General features: G+C 45.0%; 1 protein-coding gene, 1 non-coding gene and 1 pseudogene across 3 annotated transcripts; 2 read left to right on the plus strand and 1 right to left on the minus strand.

The window, feature by feature from the left end:
* Nucleotides 331–1,228, plus strand: Tdgf1-ps1 (teratocarcinoma-derived growth factor, pseudogene 1; annotated as a pseudogene).
* Nucleotides 4,325–4,468, minus strand: LOC115488706. Its single transcript, XR_003952006.1, has one exon. It is a non-coding gene; the product is annotated as a small nucleolar RNA SNORA48 (small nucleolar RNA).
* Nucleotides 4,469–14,171: 9,703 nt separating this feature from the next.
* Nucleotides 14,172–20,863, plus strand: Zfp263 (zinc finger protein 263). 2 transcript variants are annotated; one of them, NM_148924.3, is made up of 6 exons: nucleotides 14,172–14,840; nucleotides 15,850–16,030; nucleotides 16,495–16,568; nucleotides 16,844–16,967; nucleotides 18,222–18,338; nucleotides 18,785–20,861. In NM_148924.3, the coding sequence occupies exons 1-6, from the start codon at nucleotides 14,448–14,450 to the stop codon at nucleotides 19,936–19,938; spliced, it is 2,043 nt and encodes a 680-aa protein (NP_683726.2). In that variant the 5' UTR covers nucleotides 14,172–14,447; the 3' UTR covers nucleotides 19,939–20,861. The 2 variants fall into 2 exon arrangements, with proteins under 2 accessions (NP_683726.2, XP_006522716.1); XM_006522653.3 differs by lacking the exon at nucleotides 14,172–14,840 and adding an exon at nucleotides 15,038–15,585 and having other exon boundaries at nucleotides 18,785–20,863.
* Nucleotides 20,864–22,038: the final 1,175 nt, after the last annotated feature.

Raw genomic sequence — 22,038 nt, forward strand, 5'->3', positions numbered from 1 at the left:
GCCCTTTAAATGAATCTATGCTCTACAGTGTCAATTGGCCATTGGACTTCTAGGAACAGGAGAGGATATAAAAAGTCATCAGAGGAGAGAGGAGTAGGACTGGGGAGTGGGGTCCAGGAGACAGAGGAGTAGGGCCTGAGAAGACAGTTGATGCAAGAAGAAAGAAGACTGTGTAGGGCTGGAGAAGAGAAGAGATTGAGCAGATTGAAAATAAGAGACGGTTGAAAGTGAATTGAACTGGCTGACTGAGAAGACTGTGGGTGGCAGCTGAGCCAGAAGAAGCTGAGCTGAGCCAGAAAAGATGATGGTTAGGAGACAGAAAAAAGAGGAGGATCACAAACAGTTTATAGGAAGAAGAGGCCCCATCCCCTGCTGGTCTACACGGATTTCTTGGCTGTTAACTTCCCACAGACTCTCCAGGACGGGCGCCTCTCTCATTTGGGATATCTTTCTTTTTAATCTACTGTTTTCATTTTGTGAAATTAGCCTTTGGGTGTTTCGAGAATGGCTTTATGAACTAAAGCCATCTGCTAATATTGTGTTTCTTGTCTTTTCCTCCAACGTTTTTACGAGCCGTCGAAGATGGGGTACTTCTCATCCAGTGTGGTTTTGCTTGTGGCCATTTCCAGTGTGTTTGAATTTGGACCCGTTGCTGGGAGAGACCTTGCCATCAGAGATAACAGCATTTGGGACCAGAAAGAACCTGCCGTACGCGATCGGTCTTTCCAGTTCGTGCCTTCCGTGGGGATACAGAACAGTAAGTCGCTTAATAAAACTTGCTGTCTGAATGGAGGGACTTGCATCCTGGGGTCCTTCTGTGCCTGCCCTCCTTCCTTCTATGGACGCAACTGTGAACATGATGCTCGCAAAGAGCACTGTGGGTCTATCCTCCATGGCACCTGGCTGCCCAAGAAGTGTTCCCTGTGCAGATGCTGGCACGGCCAGCTCCACTGTCTTCCTCAGACCTTTCTACCTGGCTGTGATGGTCACGTGATGGACCAGGACCTCAAAGCATCCAGGACTCTGTGTCAAACGCCGTCTGTGATGACCACTTTTATGCTAGCTGGCGCCTGCCTTTTTCTAGATATGAAAGTTTAGGTGTCATGTGAATTCCATGCCAGTGCCATAGCAAAGATGTCATTTATCTTGATGCTCACAGTGAATCCCTAATGTTACCCCTCAAAACACTAACTAGGCCTTAGCTCTGCATGGCCCCTCCTCTTTCTGGATGTTCTGGCTGTAAAAACTATGGCGTGTGTGCCAAGCACTGTAACACCGAGTTACATTCCTAGCCTAAAAGCTACTCTAAGAATGTGCTGTCTGCCATAGCCTGAGTTTCTTTTTTTGGTTTTTCGAGACAGGGTTTCTCTGTGTAGCCCTGGCTGTCCTGGAACTCACTTTGTAGACCAGGCTGGCCTCGAACTCAGAAATCCGCCTGTCTCTGCCTCCCAAGTGCTAGGATTAAAGGTGTGCGCCACCACGGCCCGGCCTGTGTTTCTTTCTTTTTTTTTTTTTTTTTTTTCCATTTTTTATTAGGTATTTAGCTCATTTACATTTTCAATGCTATACCAAAAGTCCCCCATACCCACCCACCCCCACTCCCCTACCCACCCACTCCCCCTTTTTGGCCCTGGCGTTACCCTGTACTGGGGCATATAAAGTTTGCAAGTCCAATGGGCCTCTCTTTCCAGTGATGGCCGACTAGGCCATCTTTTGATACATATGCAGCTAGAGTCAAGAGCTCCGGGATACTGGTTAGTTCATTATGTTGTTCCGCCTATAGGGTTACAGATCCCTTTAGCTCCTTGGGTACTTTCTCTAGCTCCTCCATTGGGAGCCCTGTGATCCATCCATTAGCTGACTGTGAGCATCCACTTCTGTGTTTGCTAGGCCCCGGCATAGTCTCAGGCCTGTGTTTCTTGATAGAAGTAACTCTCTTACTTTTCTTCCTAAGACTTTTAAACCGTTCTGAAGGTTATTAAGTCCCAATGTGCAACTGGAAGAAAATTCAGAGTGGATGAAAACAGCTAAATTATCTTTAAGCAGGGAGGTGGTGGTGTCTACCTTAAATCAGGCAAAGGCAGGCATATTTCTGAGTTCCAGGACAGACAGACCTATACAGAGAAACCCTGTCTCAGGGAGAAAAAAGAGAGAGAGAGAAGAAAAACTATTATCTTAAAAGAAAATTAATGGACCAGGCATTGTGGCAGATGGCTTTAATCCCAGCCCTCAGGAGGTAGGGATAGGAGGATCTCAGAGTTCAAGGCCAGCCTAGTCTATGTAGTGAACCCCTGTCTCAAAAAGGAAAAAGCATCCTGCGAGGGAGTTGAGGAAGTAATGAGGGTCTGTGCAGAGGGAGCAGCAGAAAAGTGACTAAGACTGGGGAAACAGAATGGATTATTTGATTGATGTTTACAAAGGTGCTGGGAATTTAAAAGCTAAGTTCTTTAGCCAAGCACAGTGGTGCACACTATTAAGGTCAGCTCTCAGGAGGCTACAACAGGATGACTACTGAGAGCTCGTGTCCAACCTGGGCTATGTACTGAGTACCAGGTCAACAAAGACTGAATGGCAAGACCCTCACAGAAAACTCAAACACCTGAGTCTCTTCTGCAAAAGTATGAAGGCTTTCTTCAAGCTATACAGTTGTGGAAGAAAGAAAGTGTTTATTATTGTAGTAGTAAACCAGATTATAAAAACCACGTATTGTCAAGTCAGTTTTTATAATATATTGTTCATGAATATGCACAGTAAAAATGGGAACTATGGTGAAAAAAAAAAAAAGAAGAGTCCACAAGTAGCCAAAAGAAAGAAAGGAAGAAAGAGAAACCATGAGACTGCACACACAACCCTACACTTCCTACATTTAACAATCATGTGCACACTGTACTTTCCACCTTTCTTCCTTAATCTCCACGGCTTCCCGCTAACCCACAAACTGTATCAAGAAAGAGGAAGCATAGCTTCAGCAAGCAGTTAACATCTAACCCAGCACAGCATAACCAAGTGACCTAGGTCCACAGCAACTGTACTTACAATATAGACAGGTGATAGGCTACATATCCAGGAGACTTTCCTTATCGACACCTAGCACCTCCCCACATCCTAGTCAGGAGATCTAATTCCTCTAATTCCCAGTGCTAATTGTCAGTCAGTAACCTGAATCAGTTCCTCATCCTTGCTTGGCTCTCCTTGGAATGTTCCTATTAATTCTGGGTACCAATGTTCCAGAAAGACTGCCCTAACCTTTTAATAATCATCTAGCTGCTTTTTAGAGTAGGTCAGTGGGAAAATGGTTGTCAGAACCAAGTTTCCATCAGGAGATAACATCCAGATGTTAGCTGATGTTCACAAGTTATTCTCTACCAATAAAATGAGCCCATTCAAGCCAAATTAAAGTATAAAGGTAGGTTTACTGGGGATACCAGTTCACTGATCACACAGGAGGGAGTCAGAGAAGTCTCCATGGGAGGGAGAGAGGAAGAGGAAGTGAAAGAATGTGAGCCTACAGGAACAGAGACAATGCAGGGAGAGAGAGAGAGAGAGAGAGAGAGAGAGAGAGAGAGAGAGAGAGAGAGAGAGAGAGAGGGAGAGAGAGAGAGAGAGAGAGAGAGAGGGAGAGAGAGAGAGAGAACACACACACATGCACATGCAAAATGTCTGGATTATAGGGAAAAGCTTCTTGGGGAGGGGAAGCCCAGCCCCTGGGCCGGAAAGTTCAGACCTATAACAAGTAGGGACTGGGGAATTCTAGGAGAACCTGGAGGCCAGGTCCATTTTGGTATGTTAAATATGCACCTCAGCTGCTAGTTCCAGGTCTGAAACCCAATAGATGTACCCAGTCCAGGCCCTCCTGTTGACTCAACCACAACACCTTTATTCACAAACATAGGAGTTAGTGATCTGTTCCATCCCCACAGCCCTCAGAGACAAAAAAGAATGGATCACCCCCAAGCTTTCTTTCCTGATTCTGAGAAAACATCTGTCACAAAGTAAAGTAAAAGTAAAAACTTCTAATAGCAAAACCAAAAATGCAAAGGCAAGGCAAAGCGAACCAGGCATTCCCTCAGTAAAGACCAGGAGATTCTGTATGGATATCCCCACAGGTCCTTTTCATGTCCGGACCCAGCTCCTCAGGCCTTGCCATAAGGAAAGTTGTCTGCATTACATTCGTGGTCCTTTCCAGCAGAGGCTTGGCCAGCACCAGTGGGTGTCTCTGGCCCTCCTGTTCTGCACTGGAGGATAGGTCTGTGGCTGGCATGATCCACAGGTCTGTCTCCATCTTCCTCTTCCCATGCTGCCCTGCATGGATTTGATTTGATTTTTATGAGTCCTAGGCATAAGACAGCTTTGTCCACCAAGCCAGATATGAAGCTAGAATGAACAAAGGACCACCATCTGCCCTGCCCCTGACTGATGTTAGAACACCACCAACAACAAAGGTTCTCTTTGCCCATCCCCAGGGGGATGGAATGTATAATTTTATACATATGCATTCCCTTAATCACCACTCGACTCTGTTAGAAAGACACTTTTTCTTTTCTTTCCATTCCTTTATTCCTGTTTCCTTTTCTCTTATTTATTTATTTATTCATTCATTCATTTATTCATTTATTTAGTTTTGTGGTGCAGGGATCAAAGAAGAAGCCATACAGTACTACTAAACACTCTGCCACAGAGCTACATCCTTAGCTTTTGTTGGCTTTTGTTTGGGGAATTGTTTGTTGGCTGTGTGTGTGTGTGTGTGTGTGTGTGTGTGTGTGTGTGTCACCCAGACTGCCTCAGACTTGTTAAGTAGCTAAGAATGTCCCAGACTTTCTGATCCTATTGCCTTCAGCTCCTACATGTTGTAATTATAGGTACGATTATAGGAACTAATTTACCTTGTTCTTTATAGATGAGGAAATCTTTGTTTAGAAGTAAGAGGACAGATCTGTTTGTGGGACCAAAACACAGTTTGCTCAGTTCTAGCACTGGAAATTCCCAAACAAGGTATTCTTAGAAGTCTTTCCATTCTTGGAAATCTAAGAGCAACTGGTCACCTTCTTTAGAAAAGTTATTTGACATGTTGAAAACTTAGCAAGGAAGGGGCCTCCTGAACCCATACATTTAAGTCATTGTTACTGAGCACCCAGCACACCTGAGTACCATTCTGGGTACTAGGTACAAAGATAAATCAAGTAGAGCTCCTCACAGAGTTTGCATTGTTATGGGAAAGTGTGGACAGACAATAAACAGAAATACTTGCATAGTCATGATAAGGAAATTCAGCACAACAGTAGGCTAGCTTGGCATTGTGTCATGGCACAAGTGTCATGCAAACACTGAGCTATACCCCCAACCCCTGGTATTTTAAAGGTACAGTAGAAGGCGGCCTCTGTTCTTCAACAGAGACCCAAAGTAAGTAAAGTGAAGGGTAGGGTGGAAACGTTTTGCCTACTTTCAGTGAATGCAAAGAGCTTGGGGGTGAGGGACAACCTGGGTACATAGTAAGTTCCTTTCGGGTGAGGGACAGCCTAGGGTACATTGTGAGTTCCAGGGCAGCTTCAGACGAATTGTGATACCATGTTTCCAAAACCAAAAGAAAAGGAGGATCTGGCACCAGATCAAATACAGCTTCTGGATCACTGTAAGAATTTCATTATTTTCTGAGATGAGAAGCTATTGGAGAGTTTGCTCACTGACATGAGCTGACTTGGTTTGGTTTTGTTTTTGATATTGTTGTGGGAAGCTCACCAGAGATGACCACTCAGACACAGTTTATAGCCAATTGAAAGTCTTTATTAGAACTGAGACTATAACCATGTTGTCCTGAATTTCCAGGTTTTTTGAAGGCAGAATCCACAATCTGGTATCTCACTTGGCAGCTTTGTGGGGTGGAGAGTGTCCTAGTAAGCAAGTACTTTGGCAGAAGCCAAGATAAATGGCTAGCTGGAGGGAGAGGTTGGTGCAAGCAGGCAGTTTAAGAGAAGCTAACATAAGCTAGCTAGGACATCCTGGTCTTGAATAGAGTTGGGTAACTTTCTATGGGATTTTCCCATAGAAATTGGTATTTGTGATGGTTTGTATATTCTTGAACCAGGGAGTGGTACCATTTTGAGGTGTGACCTGGTTGGAATAGGTTTGTCACTGTGGATGTGGGCATAAGATCCTCACCCTAGTTGCCTGGAAGTCAGTCTTTCACTAGCAGCCTTTGGATGAGGACATAGAACTCTCAGCTCTGCCTGTACCATGCCTGCCTGGATACTGCCATGCTCCCACCTTGATGATAATGGACTGAACCTCTGAACCTGTAAGCCAGCCCCAATTAAATGTTGTTTTTATAAGACTTGCCTTGGTCATGGTGTCTGTTCACAGCAGTAAAACCCTAATACAATATTTATCCAGAGAGATCAAACTCCAGTTAAACCTGAAATAGCCTCAGCAAGAATACAAGATGGAGGAATCTCTGCACTGTCTTACCTTGTCGCAATATAGAAACTACTCATATAGACAAAGGTGGCCCTAACTTTCCATGTAGCTGAAGTTGGCTTTGGATGCTTGCTCCTTTTGTAACTAGCCTGGTAGAAATGAAAATATTCTAAAGAAACGCTTGAGTCTCTTAACCAGACTGTTGAAACAATGGACTCCAAAGAGATGGGATTTCCCTAGGGATCTCATGCTGAGAGGAGGAGAAGCTGACAGCCAGAGTACTGGAAAGTGTGTATGTTGGTGCATACACACAAGCAGCCAACACACACACACACACACACACACAATCTAAAAAAATAAAAGGTCACCTATGGTTTCTGTGTGAAGAAGAGACAGCAGGGGAGGAACTGAGTAGAATTTGTTCAGGTAGGCAGGACCACACACATAGCAGGAGCTGCTTAGAGAAGCACATCCCTAGCTCTTTATTTAAACTATCATCTCTCTTCAACACTGGAAGGTTGACTGGATTTTTTTCTCTTCTTCTCATTGCTGCTACATTGAATAAATCTTTTTCTGCTTTTTACTACTAATTTGGCTGTTTTAATTGGCTTAATACCAGAAGCTGAACTTGGCTTCTTGGGGGTACAGACTGTGACTCCCCACCCCCAAATCTAGTAGCACTTTAACATCCATTTCTCAAGTGCTAGAATAACAGGTATGTACCAGTGTGGTGAGGTATCCATAAGAGAAAACTGCTTAGACATGGGTTTAAAACAATAAAAAGTCTTTATTGGCCAGACAGTTACTACACTGGGTGTTCGAGATCTCAGTGAAGCCCCAAGCCTTTCTCAGGGTGAGCTTTTAAGCACAAAAACCATTATCACGGGTTGACATACTTTAACAAGAACAGTTAACCAGAAGTGGAAAAACAGGAGACAAAAGGCAAGGTAAGTGCATTTAGAGACTTTCCCAGAACTGTGGATCTGTACAGTATGTTCCCAGCAAGCCAAGGCCACATGTCCTAAAAGACAAAAACAGACAGGTCCCCTTCCACCAAAACTCTTTAAAGTTTCTGGGGCTAGAAATATAGCTCAGTGCATACAAGCACTTGTTGCTCTTGAAGACCCAGTGTCAGTTCTGAGTACATAAATGGTGGTCACAGTATTGGTAACTCCAGTTCTAGGGAATCAGCACCTTTTTCTGGTCTCCTTGGGCACCAGGCACAAATGTGGTGCATACACACAAGCAGCCAACACACACACACACACACACACACACACACACACAATCTAAAAAAATAAAAGGTCACCTATGGTTTCTGTGTGAAGAAGAGACAGCAGGGGAAGAACTGAGTAGAATTTGTTCATTTAGGAGTGTTTAATGTGCCTATAGTACTGACATTTCCACCCAGGACTGTGGAATATTTAACGAATTGCTGTGGTTCTGAGATGAGGCAGAGAGCTCAGCAGTTCACTCGGCTGTTCACTTCAAACTGGCCCAGTTCCTCTCAGATTCTCTCTGTTTCCCTAATAACCCAATTTTCTCCCTCTCTTTAAAAAACAAAAACAAACAACAACAACAAAACACAGGAAATGCATATACAGAACCCCACAAAAACACGAAAATAAAAACCAAAGAGGGAGACATTTTTTAATCAAACCTTAACAGCATGTATATATTTACTTTATACAAAATATGACATTTAAGAGACAAGGAGAGACAAAAGATCAGTTTGTAAATGTTGTTGGGACTACTGACAACCTATTTAGAAACAGACGCTTCTGTCTCACACCATGTCTTAGGGTTTTATTGCTGTGACAAGTCACCACAACCACAGCAACTCTTATAAAGGAACATATTTTATTGGGGCTGGCTTACAGTAGAGGTTTAGTCCCACCATGGTGGGAAGCTTGGCAGCACACAGACAGACATGGTGCTGGAGAGGTCGCTGAGAGTACTGCATCTGGATTGGAAGGCAGCAAAAAGAGAGAGCAACACTGCACTTGGCTTGAGTGTTTGAAACTTCAAAGCCTACCCCCCAGTGCCACACTTTCTCTAACAAGGCCACAACTACTCCAACAAGGTCACTCCTCCTAATAGGGCCACTGCCTGTGGGCCTATGGGGTTTATTTTCATTTAAACAAGCACACTCTGAGTGGATAAATTAATAGATAAATTCAGGGTGAGTCAAAATAGAGCAAAGTTATGGAGAGATCAGGGATGCTGCCCACTTCAGGTTACATACATGCAAGTGTGTGCACACACACAGAGAGGCACAGTTATGGGGAGATCAGGGATGCTGCCCACTTCAGGTTACATACATGCAAGTGTGTGCACACACACAGAGAGGCACAGTTATGGAGAGATCAGGGATGCTGCCCACTTCAGGTTACATACATGCAAGTGTGTGCACACACACAAAGAGAGAGGCACAGTTATGGAGAGATCAGGGATGCTGCCCACTTCAGGTTACATACATGCAAGTGTGTGCACACACACAGAGAGGCACAGTTATGGAGAGATCAGGGATGCTGCCCACTTCAGATTACATACATGCAAGTGTGTGCACACACACAGAGAGGCACAGTTATGGAGAGATCAGGGATGCTGCCCACTTCAGGTTACATACATGCAAGTGTGTGCACACACACAAAGAGAGAGGCACATACACATAGGGGAGTGGTGGAGAAGGAGAGAAGAAAATAAATAGATATCCATAAGTGTCTATGCTGAGTCCAGCATTGCCCCAGGGATTGAGTTGACTGGGTATATGATAGAATGAAGAAAAGACAAACGCAGACACACAGAAAAGTCAAGCTCAGGTGGACTGAGTTCTCTGATTGATAAGCTCAGCATATTCATTTAATACATCTGAACAGGGACGTGAGATCATTGCATACTGCCAAGCCAGGAAGCTGGGAGGTGGGGTTATTTCATAGAGCTAAACAAGGAAGCTGTATTATTACATACAGATAAACAGAGATAACAGATGAACATGGAGGCAGATTTGGCGAATCTCGGTAGTAACCGGTTCTGTAGTAGAGCTGACTTCAGGCTGTAAACATCTCGCGTGAGGGCAGGCTGAAGGGAGTCATATTAGACATTTTCTGCACACACTGTCAACATTCAACATTGGACCTGAGGAAGGCTTTGCCACTCCCATGAGTCTAAGGCACTGGGATCCTTGACATGGCCATGGCCAAAGTCAAACAATATACATTCACTGAGGGCTTTCTTCACTCCCTACAAATATGAGAATAGGTTCTCTTGGCCTTAGCACCATGATTTTTGTTTTGTTTTGTTTTGTTTTGTTGTTTTTTGTTTTTTGAGACAGGTTTTCTCTGTAGCCCTGGCTGTCCTGGAACTCACTTTGTAGACCAGGCTGGCCTAGAACTCAGAAATCCGCCTGCCTCTGCTTCCCAAGTGCTGGGATTAAAGGCGTGTGCCACCACTCCCGACACCATGATCCTTTTTTAACCTGTGGCATGACAGCAAAGTGAAGAAAGAAGTGATTGTGCAGGCTGAAGCAAAAGAGAAGAGGAGACAACAGGGAATCCAGGGAAGCTAGAGGAGCAGAAATAAGGAATGCTCGGTGCTGGAAGAAAAAAAGCAAGGGATGCTGAGAGGGTGGCATTGGCAGGAAGTGTCAGGCTGAACGATGTCACTGACATTTCCGCTCAGTGGATCTGCGATGTCCACCTTCTGATGACTACCGCCACCTCTGGGAGGCCTGCTGTGCCGACAACCCAAACGGGACTACTGCATCCCAGTGTAACTCTCATCAGTATTCTGAGTTACACAGGGAGACGGAAGGAGGAGAATATAATCAGGGTCAGGCAGCAGGGAGCAGCCACGACGAACTGAACCTCGAACATCTGTACAGAAACATATTTATTACTACATAAATGGTTTGGGGGGTAAAACAAGTCCCTCATACCAAAGCCCCTAACCTATAAGTTTCCTGAAGAAAAAGATACGGCCCTACGACTTTAGTTCTTACTGTCTGCAGCAATAAATAGTGTAAGACATTCCAGGTGTGCCAGGACAGTCATGTGACCAAAGTCATGCAAAGGCTGGAAAGCTCCTTCAGAAAAACAACTCTATAGATAACAGAAAACACTCCTTACTTCAGTGATTTATTCAAGGTCAAAGTACTTCTAGAAAACAACCATTCACTCTGATGTCTCCCCTAGACACCGAAAAACCACTATTCCGCTCTAAATGTTTACTCTGGGTATGATGACTCTACTAGAATTCCAGTACAAGTTCTGTTCTCAGTTGTGGCTAAGAGTAACATGTACAATAAAGCATCTCTTTTTAATGTTTCAGGTAAAGAATTGGAAATAAAAAGACAAGACTATGCACCCAAGACATGGGTATGAGCATCTCAAGAGAACTGTACAGGGTTTTGATGACAGCTATATATGATTTTATGGTTTTCTAAGTTAATTTGTTCAAACAACATAATTTACAGTAGAATAGATTAAGCAAAACTTTAAAAATAAGCATACAACACATGGTGGTGCATTTGGTTTTGGACAAGGCCTTTTACAGCTCAGGCTGAGCTTCTGATCCTCCTGTTCAGGTTTTCCGAATGTTAGGATGAGTTACAGGCATGTGGCCATGGCCAGCTTCTGTAAATTTTGTTTTTATTAGCTGTGTTGAATTTTCTGACTTCCAGCCAGATCCTGATTTGAGAACTTCTCCCCTTCTATGGCCCCTCAGTTTCCCATCTTTTGGTCCTGATTCAAGCTCACAATGTGTGCAGAGCATCCGTTGGTACTTTGTTTAGTTCCTCACCCCCCATTGTAAGAACTGGTAAAATGTTACTCCAGACCAGCAGGGAAATCTTAGTGAGATCAGATAAACTGTCTGAGAGCACCTCGTGCACACTGGTAGGAAAAGGGGCTTCAGCGTCAGTCTACAGTCCCTGAGACAGGAATGTCCAAACTACAAGAAGATGATCACAGGGGATGCTTGGCTTCACAAATCTTTTTATAACAAGATTTGTTTTTATGTATATGAGTGTTTTTGCTAGACCAGAAATGAGGCAGTACAGGAAAAAAAGGAAGAGGAGACCGACCTCAACGAAAGCAGAATCGTCCTTGAATCAGAACAGTTGAAAACCAGGAGTTTCTCCTCACTAGTGGAGACTGTGCTCCATGGCATTGGGGATTTGGGCGTTTTGCACTGTAAGGATGGAAGATTCCATCTGCAGGCCAGTTCTACCTGCAGTCTGAAAGTGGTAAATACCAAAAGGAGGATCATAGGAGAAGCTTCCAGGATCCTAACAGCCAAGTCAACTTTCCGGAGTTTCTCAGCCCATCAGGTCATTAACTATTCAATTTGGACTACAACTGCATATAGGATACCTGGCATGGATGGATGCCCTTGGGGACCAATAGAGAATGCTAGATCCCCTGGATTTGAAGCTACAGAAGGCTGTGAGCCACCTTCTGTTGCTGGGAACAGAACCCACCCAGGTCCCCTGGGAGGTCAGCTACTGCTCATAACTGCGGAGTCATCTCCCCAACCCAACCTCCCAAGTCTTAGCCAGCTTTTTCTGAATGAACCTATACCAGCCCATGTGCTACCTAGTGTCTAGATAAATAGGCATTTGCCATGGCAGCCTGTGGGCTTTTGTACCTGTGATGAAACTACACACAGTCATCCAAAACAGACCATTTTTATTTCCACAGCCTAAGCTTTGCTACAGGTTAGCTGTATGAACTTAGGCCATCGACTTAACTGGCACTATTGGGAACAAGCAAAAGAAACTTATTCTAAATACTACCATTTTCTTTTTAGGTCATAGGACCTAAATTCAAGGTCCCAGGCTCTCGTGGAGCTGAGGACTTCCCAATAGTTAAACAGCTTCTATTATAAAGAAACAGTTGTCTGAGTCCTGACATCTCAGGGACAACTTTTAAGTTGTCTGAGTCAAGACATCTCAAGGACAACTTCTCTATCTTGCTGGCAGGATCAAATTAAGTTCATGTTCCCAGGCCCAGGCCCCAACTTCCATCCTGATTGATGGAAACTCCCTTTCTCAACCCCTTTTGTCAAAATGATTGGACAATGCTACCACCCAGCCCAGCCCAGCCCAACCCCCTTGCTTTATTGTTTCCTTTAAATATGCTGCACAGCATCCCCTCAAGGTCACAGTTCAGCTCATGAGTCTGTTCTACAGCCCTGATCAATCAGTAGCAGCTTGATTACAATAAATTTTTGGCATCTGCATTGACCTGGTATTTGAGTTATATTGGGACCTCACGACGGCACTCCATGCCATAACCACAGGACTTACTTCATACCATATCTTCAAAGTTCTATTTCATGTATGAATGCTGAAGCTCTGAAGGGAAAGATACCCTGGCAATCGGGAACCAAAAGTCGTGCCGCACGACAAACCTCATTCAAGAGACTCATTGGGAAGGAAAAATCCAGAACATCATTCTCAGCTCAGGAAAGAAAGCAGGGAACTGAGTGGTAGGCAGGGTTTATACAAGATTTCTTAATCTTCCCACCACAGCTTTCCAGGGTGAGGATTGGTAGAATTTCACTGAGCTTGAAGGAGATCAGAGACTGATGAGTTTGCTCAGGGCTTGAAGGGTTTCTATACCAAGCTCCAGGATTAGTGGGTTTTTCTGTTCAGGGTTGGTGGGATTTATTTATTTTTATCTTTTTGTCTTGTAGGGTGGGGCCAGGCTACTCTTCCTCCTCGGGCCAGGGAATGACAGTAACAGCTATTATTAAACAACTATTAGGGTTAGGGACCATTAAGGAAGTCAGAGGTGGGAGGGACCTGGCTGCTGGAGCTCCTGGTGGCCATTTTCCTGCCTCAAGGTCTTACAAAGTATAAAAAGTTCACAAAGGGAGACCAGAGCAAGGAAGGCTTTCCCTGCCTCTTGAGTTGCAATGAATAGACAACAATGTAAGCATGTGTCCAATAAGTGATTACGGGTTTTCGTGACACACTCCTAGAATCTGCAGACTCCACCACCTGTCTGTGACAGCTGCAGTCTCAGGCCTGGGCTATTCTCTCTTCAAAAAATAAGGAAGTCCGCCTTGGTGTTTCCTTTTCTTCAACCTTCAGGAAAATAGTCAGAGCCGATGATTATGCTAATCCTTAGACCTGCTCTGGGAGATGGCAAGAGCAGTTCATACCCAGAGCGTTCTTCTGGGTCGACCAGCCACCTAAAGATGGAGGACTAGGGACCATCGCTCACAGGGAGGCAAAAGCTCGGGCACGGGTATGTTTATCGTAGCTCGACAATCCATTTAGACCTGCTCAAGCCACAGTGCAGGCGCAATAACAAGGGCGCGCCATGGACTACATTTCCCACCAGCCCCAGGCAGCTCGAGCCCTGGAAGCACAGTCTATTTCCGGTTGTAGGTCTCCGGAGTGTTGGGATCGGCCTTCGGAAAGGTTTTCTTTGTTAAGCTTCTGGGCCCCGACATGACACTCTAGCGCCTCTGGACTCTGGTTCAAGCGTGGCTGAAGAACTTACCTTTTGGCAAACTTTCCTATGCAAATCTGAGCCAGGTTGTCCCCGGGTCACATCCGCCCAGGGATTCCCACCCCTACCGCTTCCCCACCTGGAGGCCCCGCCCATTGCGTAGCCCCGCCCCTCATCCCCATCCGACTTGTTCCCCTCCCGCTCTTTTATGCAAATTTTCCTTGTCCTGGGTGGACCGTGAGTACGTGGTGAGACCCGACCCAATGGGAGACAGCGCAAGGGAAACGTGAACCGGAAGTCCGTCCTGACTAGCGGCCGTTGGCTTATGACGCCTAACTCGCGTGCTGAGGCTTGCGACCCGGGCCCTGCGACTTAAGTTCTGTGCGGGCCTGAGAAGCCGGTCAGGTGGCGACGCTGCAGGCCTGATATTGCTGAGATTGTGACCTGGGTTCCTCCGGCGGGATTTGGAGCCCGGAGTCTCTCGGTTGCTGCAGCCGTGGCCTACTGCTGTACAGAACCCAGGGCGTCTCTCAAGGCGGACGTAGCTGGTGTCGGGACCTAGGCTGGTGTCGGGGCATGACTATGGCTGCGGGCCCAAGCTCGCAGGAGCCAGAAGGGCTCCTCATAGTGAAACTGGAGGAGGACTGTGCCTGGAGCCACGAGGTACCCCCGCCTGAGCCAGAGCCCAGCCCGGAGGCCTCCCATCTGCGATTTCGACGGTTCCGCTTTCAGGACGCCCCGGGTCCCCGGGAGGCCCTTAGCCGGCTTCAGGAGCTTTGCCGCGGGTGGCTGCGGCCGGAGATGCGCACCAAGGAACAGATCCTGGAGCTGTTGGTGCTGGAGCAGTTCTTGACTATCCTTCCCCAGGAGATTCAGAGCAGGGTGCAGGAGCTGCGCCCAGAGAGCGGCGAAGAAGCAGTCACTCTTGTGGAGCGTATGCAGAAAGAACTTGGGAAACTGAGGCAACAGGTGACAGCTGTTTTACCCGTGGTTTGGCCCGGAAGTCATTGTGCTAGCCTCTTCTGTAGTCGAATATACTTGATCGTCCTGAGTACACTTTACAGGAAGGAGAGGGATTTTTTTGTAGCTTATCCTTTCCTTCCAGATTGTTCCCATATGACGACAGTAGGAAGTGAGGAGCACTTCCACCAGTATTTAGTTATGTAGTTAGAAAGCTTCTCACAGGCCTCGTGACTTTGGGCAGACTACTTAATCTGTTTCGTCCTGTTTTTCTGTTGGCTAAAGCACTGTCTGGGAATAATTTTGAGGACTTGGAGAAAAGTATGTCGTTTGGATGACACCTACTGCCACTGCTTTGAGGGGTTTGTTTTGTGACAAAGTCTTACGTAGCTCAAGCTAACTGACTCAGTGTGTAGTTGAGCTTGGCTGCAGAACAGTGGTGGTCCTCCACCTTCAGTCTCCCCAAATTCCGAGTTCTAGGGTTACAGGCAGAGTCTAGATATGTAGCCCAGGCTTAAACTCGAGGCAATCCTCCTGCTTCAGCCTCCCCACTGCTGATTCCCACAGGCATGTGCCACTATCCCAGGCCTATATTTAGTGGATAACACCCAGCATATCTTAGTCAATAGTTTGCAATACAGAACTGGATCTCTGCTAATTGAACTCTGAAAAACAGCTAAGCACCGAGGGGCTATGGTCGCAGCCTGATAAGTTCACCTTATCTAGTAGTGAAACGTGGAAGCATCTAGAACAGGTGAGTGTGATCGAGCAGAAGTGAGGAGTATCAATGGAATATGTTGAGAAAGTGTGCATTGAGAGTGGACCCTCAGTTTTCTTGCTCCATCCCTCCCCCATTTTCTGCTACCACCTAAAAAGCCCTTAGCATAAAACATCTTCTTGGCCAAGACCAAAGGGATAGTCTGTGGTTCTCTGTTGAGGGTGTGTCCTAAGAATCCTGTACTAATTTCCAATTCTGTCAGCCCCGTTGTGATGATGAGTGATGTGGGTTGGTTCCCAGGTCACAAACCAAGGGCGGGGAGCAGAAGTGCTTTTGGAGGAGCCTTTGCCACTGGAAACAGCAGGAGAGTCACCGAGCTTCAAGCTGGAGCCAATGGAGACTGAGCGAAGCCCTGGCCCCAGGCTGCAGGAGCTGCTAGACCCCAGCCCCCAAAGGGACTCCCAGGCTGTAAAGGAGAGGGGTGAGGAACAGTTATCTGGGCAGGTGGGAGGGAGGAGGGGCTCTGGGATTGCCACTCACCCTAGCAGAATGTGGTACAGGTGCCAAGGAGAAAGAATTTCTGAAGTTAAAGTTCTCAGTTGTGTTCTGAAAAACCTAAAAGTGGTGGTATGAATTCTGTAAAGGTTGGATGGGAGGAAAGGGGAAGCTCTTAGTAAAGCCATTCTGTGTACAGAACAGGCAAATTCTAGTTAGCTGATTGATGTGGGGTGTATGGTTAGAACCCTGTCGGCCAGGATGGAGGATGGCTCACATGCCTTTACTATAACCCTGTTACTTTAGATCACCTTAGCACACCTTTGCTACTTTTTGTTTACTGTCAATCCTAAAAGCTGAGACTTGCAGTTGGGGAATGCATATTGTCTTATAATCTGGGCTGCTAAGATTTGGTGTTACTGTTCTCATTATAATTTCTGTTATCTTTAGCATTATCCGCTCCCTGGCTCTCTCTCTTCCCTCCTGAAGGGAATGTGGAAGATAAGGATATGACTGGGACCCAGGTGATGTGGAAGTTCTCATTGCCTTTCCCCAGAATTTTCCTTTTCTCCTCTGCTTTTAGGGTGGGAGGTTCCCCTATGCTACTAGAAAGATTTTTTTTTTTCTGATCAGATATCTCCCTTATTTTCTTTGTCTTTTCAACCCATCATTTGTAGGCTTCCCCCATGACATGAGTTTTCTTGGCACTCATGTGTTTTAACCCATTTACTATGACTCTGCTTGAATTATTCTTAATGCGTTACTGCATGTGATGCTAAAGGAGATCTTGTTATTTCAGTTGCCCGAGAGCCTGGAGGACATGGCAATGTATATCTCTCAGGAGTGGGACCATCAGGATCCTAGTAAGAGAGCTCTATCAAGGTATATGGTACAAGATAGCTATGAGAACTCGGGGACTCTAGGTAAGAGCTTCTCGTTCTGGGATGATATTTATGACCAGACTATCCTGCTTCTTGGACATACACACCTACTGGACATGAGCTCTGAGTTTTGTCAATAACCCCACTCCTTACTCTAACATTTCTTATCCTAATATTCAGATAAACATCTGCCAAATGGCACAGTTGATAGACTTAATGGTATCCTTAGACTGTGTTTCCATTGTTAAGAGTTTAAAGCAGAGAGTCTGAACTGGAGAGAACTTCCAAAGGCAACACAAATCCTCAGCTTCTCTATGTGTATGAAAATTCTCATAATAAAAAAATGGAGGTAATGGAAGGTAGTGTGGACAGTATGATTGGTTATATTGAAGCATACAGCAGGAAGAAATCACACTGCTGGTGTTTTCCTCCATGTTTGTATGAGGCTACTTAGAGCTGTGAATTCACCTGCACTGATCGTGCAGAGCTACTGCTGGCTTTAGTTTTCTTTGGGATCTCCTGGGTTACATCACTTTCCATTGCTGTACCAGCGATGACGAGAGATTAGATTGCTGGAGCTGAGCTTCTGTTTGAGTCTGTTTTGTTTGCGGTTGAGTGAGTTGTTGGCTTCTCTATTTAGCATAGCACCGGTGGATTTAAAACTTTTAATCTCATTGTCTTCTAAGAGCCCAGGTTCTTTCCCAGTTGATTTCATGGTTTTTTTTTCCCCCCAGAGTTTTACAGTTAAATTTAGTTCTACCTATAAGTAGCCAACACTCTTATTATAGTAAGTTGATTCTCAAAGAAGTGATTATTCTATTTTATTTTTATTTATTTATTTTATACTTATTTGAATTACAAAGTGTATATTCTAGTTTTAAAAGTTCAAGGTTTTTTTTGGGGGGTTTTTTTTTTTTTTTTTTTTTTTTTTTTTTTTTTTTTGGTTTTTCGAGACAGGGTTTCTCTGTAGCCCTGGCTGTCCTGGAACTCACTTTGTAGGCCAGACTGGCCTCGAACTCAGAAATCCACCTGCCTCTGCCTCCCAAGTGCTGGGATTAAAGGCGTGTGCCACCACGCCCGGCTAAAATTCAAGTTCTTAAAAAAATATTTTAAAACGCATGGTCTTTTGTAGTACCTTTTTCCTCAAGAGTAACTACTAGAAATGCTTTAGTGTGACTCCCAAATGATGTATATCAGACTCAGGGAGAATTTGTTTCTCTCTGATCCTGGCAGGAAACAAGGCTCTGTTTCTTTTCTCTACTTAGTGTGGTGATGGGTTTGTTTCATTGTGAACAGAGTCCAGCATTCCCAGTCAGGAGGTCTCAAGCACCCACGTGGAGCAAGGAGAGAAGCTGTGGGATTCAAGTGTCCAGACCTGCAAGGAAGGCATGAACCCCAGAAACCCAGTTCCAGGTAAGAAGTAAAGATAAACAGTTGCTCAGGAAGACTCCCAAGGCTGTATGTGATGTGTGGGGATTTGAGTGAATGGCCAGTGTTGCACATGGGGAGATAACAGCCTCTTTGTCTCCTGCACCATGTTCTACCAGCAAGGTGAGTGGGGAATGTGGGCTGCGAATTTGAGGAGGTGCTTAATCTTGAGCTGACTTGCTACATTCTAGTCTTGATTCATACCAGGAGGGGAAGAGCTAGTTGGAAAGTGAGGTGGGGGAGCTAAAAATAGAAAGCACTGAGTCTTTGAATCTCTTCTCTACGTGCTTCTCTGTCATGCTTTACTTAAAAGGACTGGCTGGGAAATTGAGAGAGAACTCTGTTCTCTGGGCATTTTGCCTGAAAACTATGTAGGGATTTTTTTTTCCTCTGTAAAATAATCTAGGGCTTTATTTTTTCTCTCTTACTAGGAGTGGAAAAGTTTGAGAACCAAGAAAGAAATGTTGAGTCTGTTTCTCCTGAAAGTACCCATCCTCCAGTACTATTGCCTGGCCAGGCTAGAAGGGAGGTGCCCTGGAGTCCTGAGCAGGGAAGACTTGATGACAGAGAAGGACATTGGGAATGTCCCCCAGAGGACAAAATAGAGGAGTCTTTAGTGGGAACCCCAAGTTGTAAAGGACTGGTGCAAGCAAAAGAACAGCCCAAGAAACTCCATTTGTGTGCCTTGTGTGGCAAGAACTTTTCTAATAACTCAAACCTAATTAGGCACCAGAGAATACATGCAGCAGAAAAGCTGTGTATGGATGTAGAGTGTGGTGAAGTCTTTGGTGGACACCCACATTTTCTGTCACTGCACAGAACACACATAGGAGAGGAAGCTCATAAGTGCCTTGAATGTGGAAAATGCTTCAGTCAAAATACCCACCTCACCCGCCATCAGCGCACCCACACAGGGGAAAAGCCCTTCCAGTGCAATGCCTGTGGGAAAAGCTTCTCTTGCAACTCCAACCTCAACAGACACCAAAGGACACACACTGGGGAGAAGCCCTACAAGTGCCCAGAGTGTGGGGAGATCTTTGCTCACAGCTCCAACCTGCTTCGTCACCAGAGGATCCACACTGGAGAGAGGCCCTATCGCTGTAGTGAATGTGGCAAAAGTTTCTCTCGGAGTTCACATCTTGTTATTCATGAAAGAACTCATGAGAAAGAGAGACTCGACCCTTTCCCTGAGTGTGGTCAAGGCATGAATGACAGTGCCCCCTTTCTTACAAACCACAGAGTGGAGAAGAAACTCTTTGAATGTTCCACTTGTGGGAAAAGTTTCCGGCAGGGCATGCACCTTACCAGACATCAGAGAACACACACAGGAGAAAAACCGTATAAGTGTATCCTTTGTGGGGAAAACTTCTCTCATAGATCTAACTTAATCAGGCACCAGAGGATTCATACAGGAGAAAAACCCTATACCTGTCACGAGTGTGGAGACAGTTTCTCTCACAGTTCCAACCGGATTCGTCACCTGAGAACCCATACAGGAGAAAGACCTTATAAATGTTCTGAATGTGGAGAAAGCTTCTCTCGGAGCTCACGTCTTACAAGTCATCAAAGGACTCACACTGGTTAGAAATTGTAGGATTTCTTTTTGCCTCAGTTTTGGCAGAAAACTGTCTTATCCAGAGCTGATATTCTTTGCCCACTTTGGTGTATTTTGCTGGTAATTAATATAAAGAGAAAATGGGACTTATTTTAAGGGAGGTGCAGAGGTGAAAAACTAGCTTAAAACTAAAAAGTTCAGTCTTCAGAAGAGTTTAAGGTTCTTGAGGTAGCCTGCTCAGGGATGGTTTCCTATGAAATCCATCCTGTTTTCAGATGCATCAACCTTTATTTTGACCCAGGTATGGTTTGGATGCTGTATAAGTCTAGTATTAATCGCATCAATTTTGAGGATACCTCTGGCTTCAACCCCTTATTTGTGACATTAAGCAGGAGAGTTTGGGCTCCTGAGGCCCTTGAGACCAAAGAAGGGCTAGGTCCTGGGACACCAATTTAAGGTCAACAAGCCCTTAAATTTAAGGTCAACAAGACCTTAGGTTGGGTTGGGGAGTAGGGGGTTGGGTTTTTTGTTGTTGTTGTTTGTTTGTTTTTTTGTTTTGTTTTAGGGCCCTGGCTGGGAAGTCCTGGGCAGTCCAGTTCTGCCACTGCAACACCCCTCTGAGTAGTTCGACAGGAGTGCTTATTGACATAAGAGGTGACCTCAGAAAAAAGGGAACTGGAGAGATAGACAGTTACAATGTGGAATCCACAGATGAACTCTGTGTTTTACAGATTAAGGGTATGTGATTACAGTCTACCTTTCTAAAGATTTGAGACTTTATTCCACCTGTCAAAAGGTACCTAGAGCTCTGTAGACATGATTATGAGTGGAGGGTTCCATGATTTCATCAGATACAAAAAAAAAAAAAAAAGATCCTAGAGAAAATAGGAATTATGTCTTTCTCTGTTGACAATGTTTGGAGGATTTATAATAAATATCTCCAAGGAAACATGAATATGTATAAATCTTTATTGGGGACTTTGTGTTGATGTGGTTCAAACTTCTCTTTTCTTGTGGGGGTTCTTTTGGAGATGGGGTTTCTCTATGTAGCCCTGGTTGTCCTGGAACTCACTCTTTAGACCAGACTGCCTCCGCCTCCTGAGTGTAGAGATTGCAGGCTTACACCACTATCACCTGGCCAGATTGGGCTTTTTGTTTTTTTGTTTTTTGTTTTTGGTTTTTTGAGACAGGGTTTCTCTGTGTAGCCCTGGCTGTTCCTGGAGCTCACTTTGTAGACCAGGCTGGCCTCGAACTCAGAAATCTGCCTGCCTCTGCCTCCTGAGTGCTAGAATTAAAGGTGTACACCACCACGCCCGACCAGATCAGGCTTTTTAAAGATAGGATATTTTTGTCTTAGAGAACTTGTTCTCAGGAGGGCTTCTAATAATGGTCTTCACAAAGCTATTGATCATTAATGGTATGGAAATAAAATGCAGGACAAAATTAGGAGGAGGAAAGCATTATGTCATAGAAAGTAGGCTTGGGGTAGGAATAATAGGAGTGTTTCTCTTTTTCAAGTCAGTTTCTCTGTAGCCCTGGCTGTCCTGGAACTCATTTGTAGACCAGGCTAGTCTCAAATGGGAGATATGCTTGCCTCTGCCCCCAAGTGCTGGGATTAAAGGAGTGCACCACCCACAGTTGTTTGTATTTTGAGAGAGTTAGAACCCAGCACTCTAGAAGTGGGAAATCAGGTGCCAGGAAGCCATCTCGCCATCTCACCATCTCCAGAGAAATCTACCTAACTAATCTAGCTATTCTGTGGGGAAAGATGGTGGAGCAGTGGATTAGCAGCAGTCCATCAAAGCAGTGTTCATTATTACCCCAGCTCTTGTCTCAGGTTAGTGTGTTCAAAAGCTTGGTTTTCTGGATCAACTTTTAAGACATTATTTTCTTATTTCCCTTTATCTTAAGGGAGTTTTTTCACAGGTGAGCAGTGGTGGTCTGAGGACTGAGAGCAGGGAAGGTAATGTAAATTAACTAGAGCTTTTTATCTAAGATCTGCAGTGTAGGAGCAGGGTCTTGGTCCCATGGAGTAGGGCAGGACTGATAAGGTCCTGGTGCCATGAAGTAGGTGGTCTGTCTACACTTCTGTGCCACCAAGCAGCTTATTACTTGGATTGTACACACACA

The sequence above is a fragment of the Mus musculus genome, chromosome 16 (genome assembly GCF_000001635.26).
Source record: "Mus musculus strain C57BL/6J chromosome 16, GRCm38.p6 C57BL/6J".
Taxonomy (NCBI): domain Eukaryota; kingdom Metazoa; phylum Chordata; class Mammalia; order Rodentia; family Muridae; genus Mus; species Mus musculus.

Bases quoted from the DNA above. Each gene is read 5' to 3' on its own strand.
- Zfp263 (NM_148924.3), top strand. From the start codon at position 14,448: ATGACTATGGCTGCGGGCCCAAGCTCGCAGGAGCCAGAAGGGCTCCTC. The intron at 16,968-18,221 runs GTAAGAGCTTCT...CATTGTGAACAG, and splicing joins TGAGAACTCGGGGACTCTAG to AGTCCAGCATTCCCAGTCAG. The intron at 18,339-18,784 runs GTAAGAAGTAAA...CTCTCTTACTAG, and splicing joins CCCCAGAAACCCAGTTCCAG to GAGTGGAAAAGTTTGAGAAC.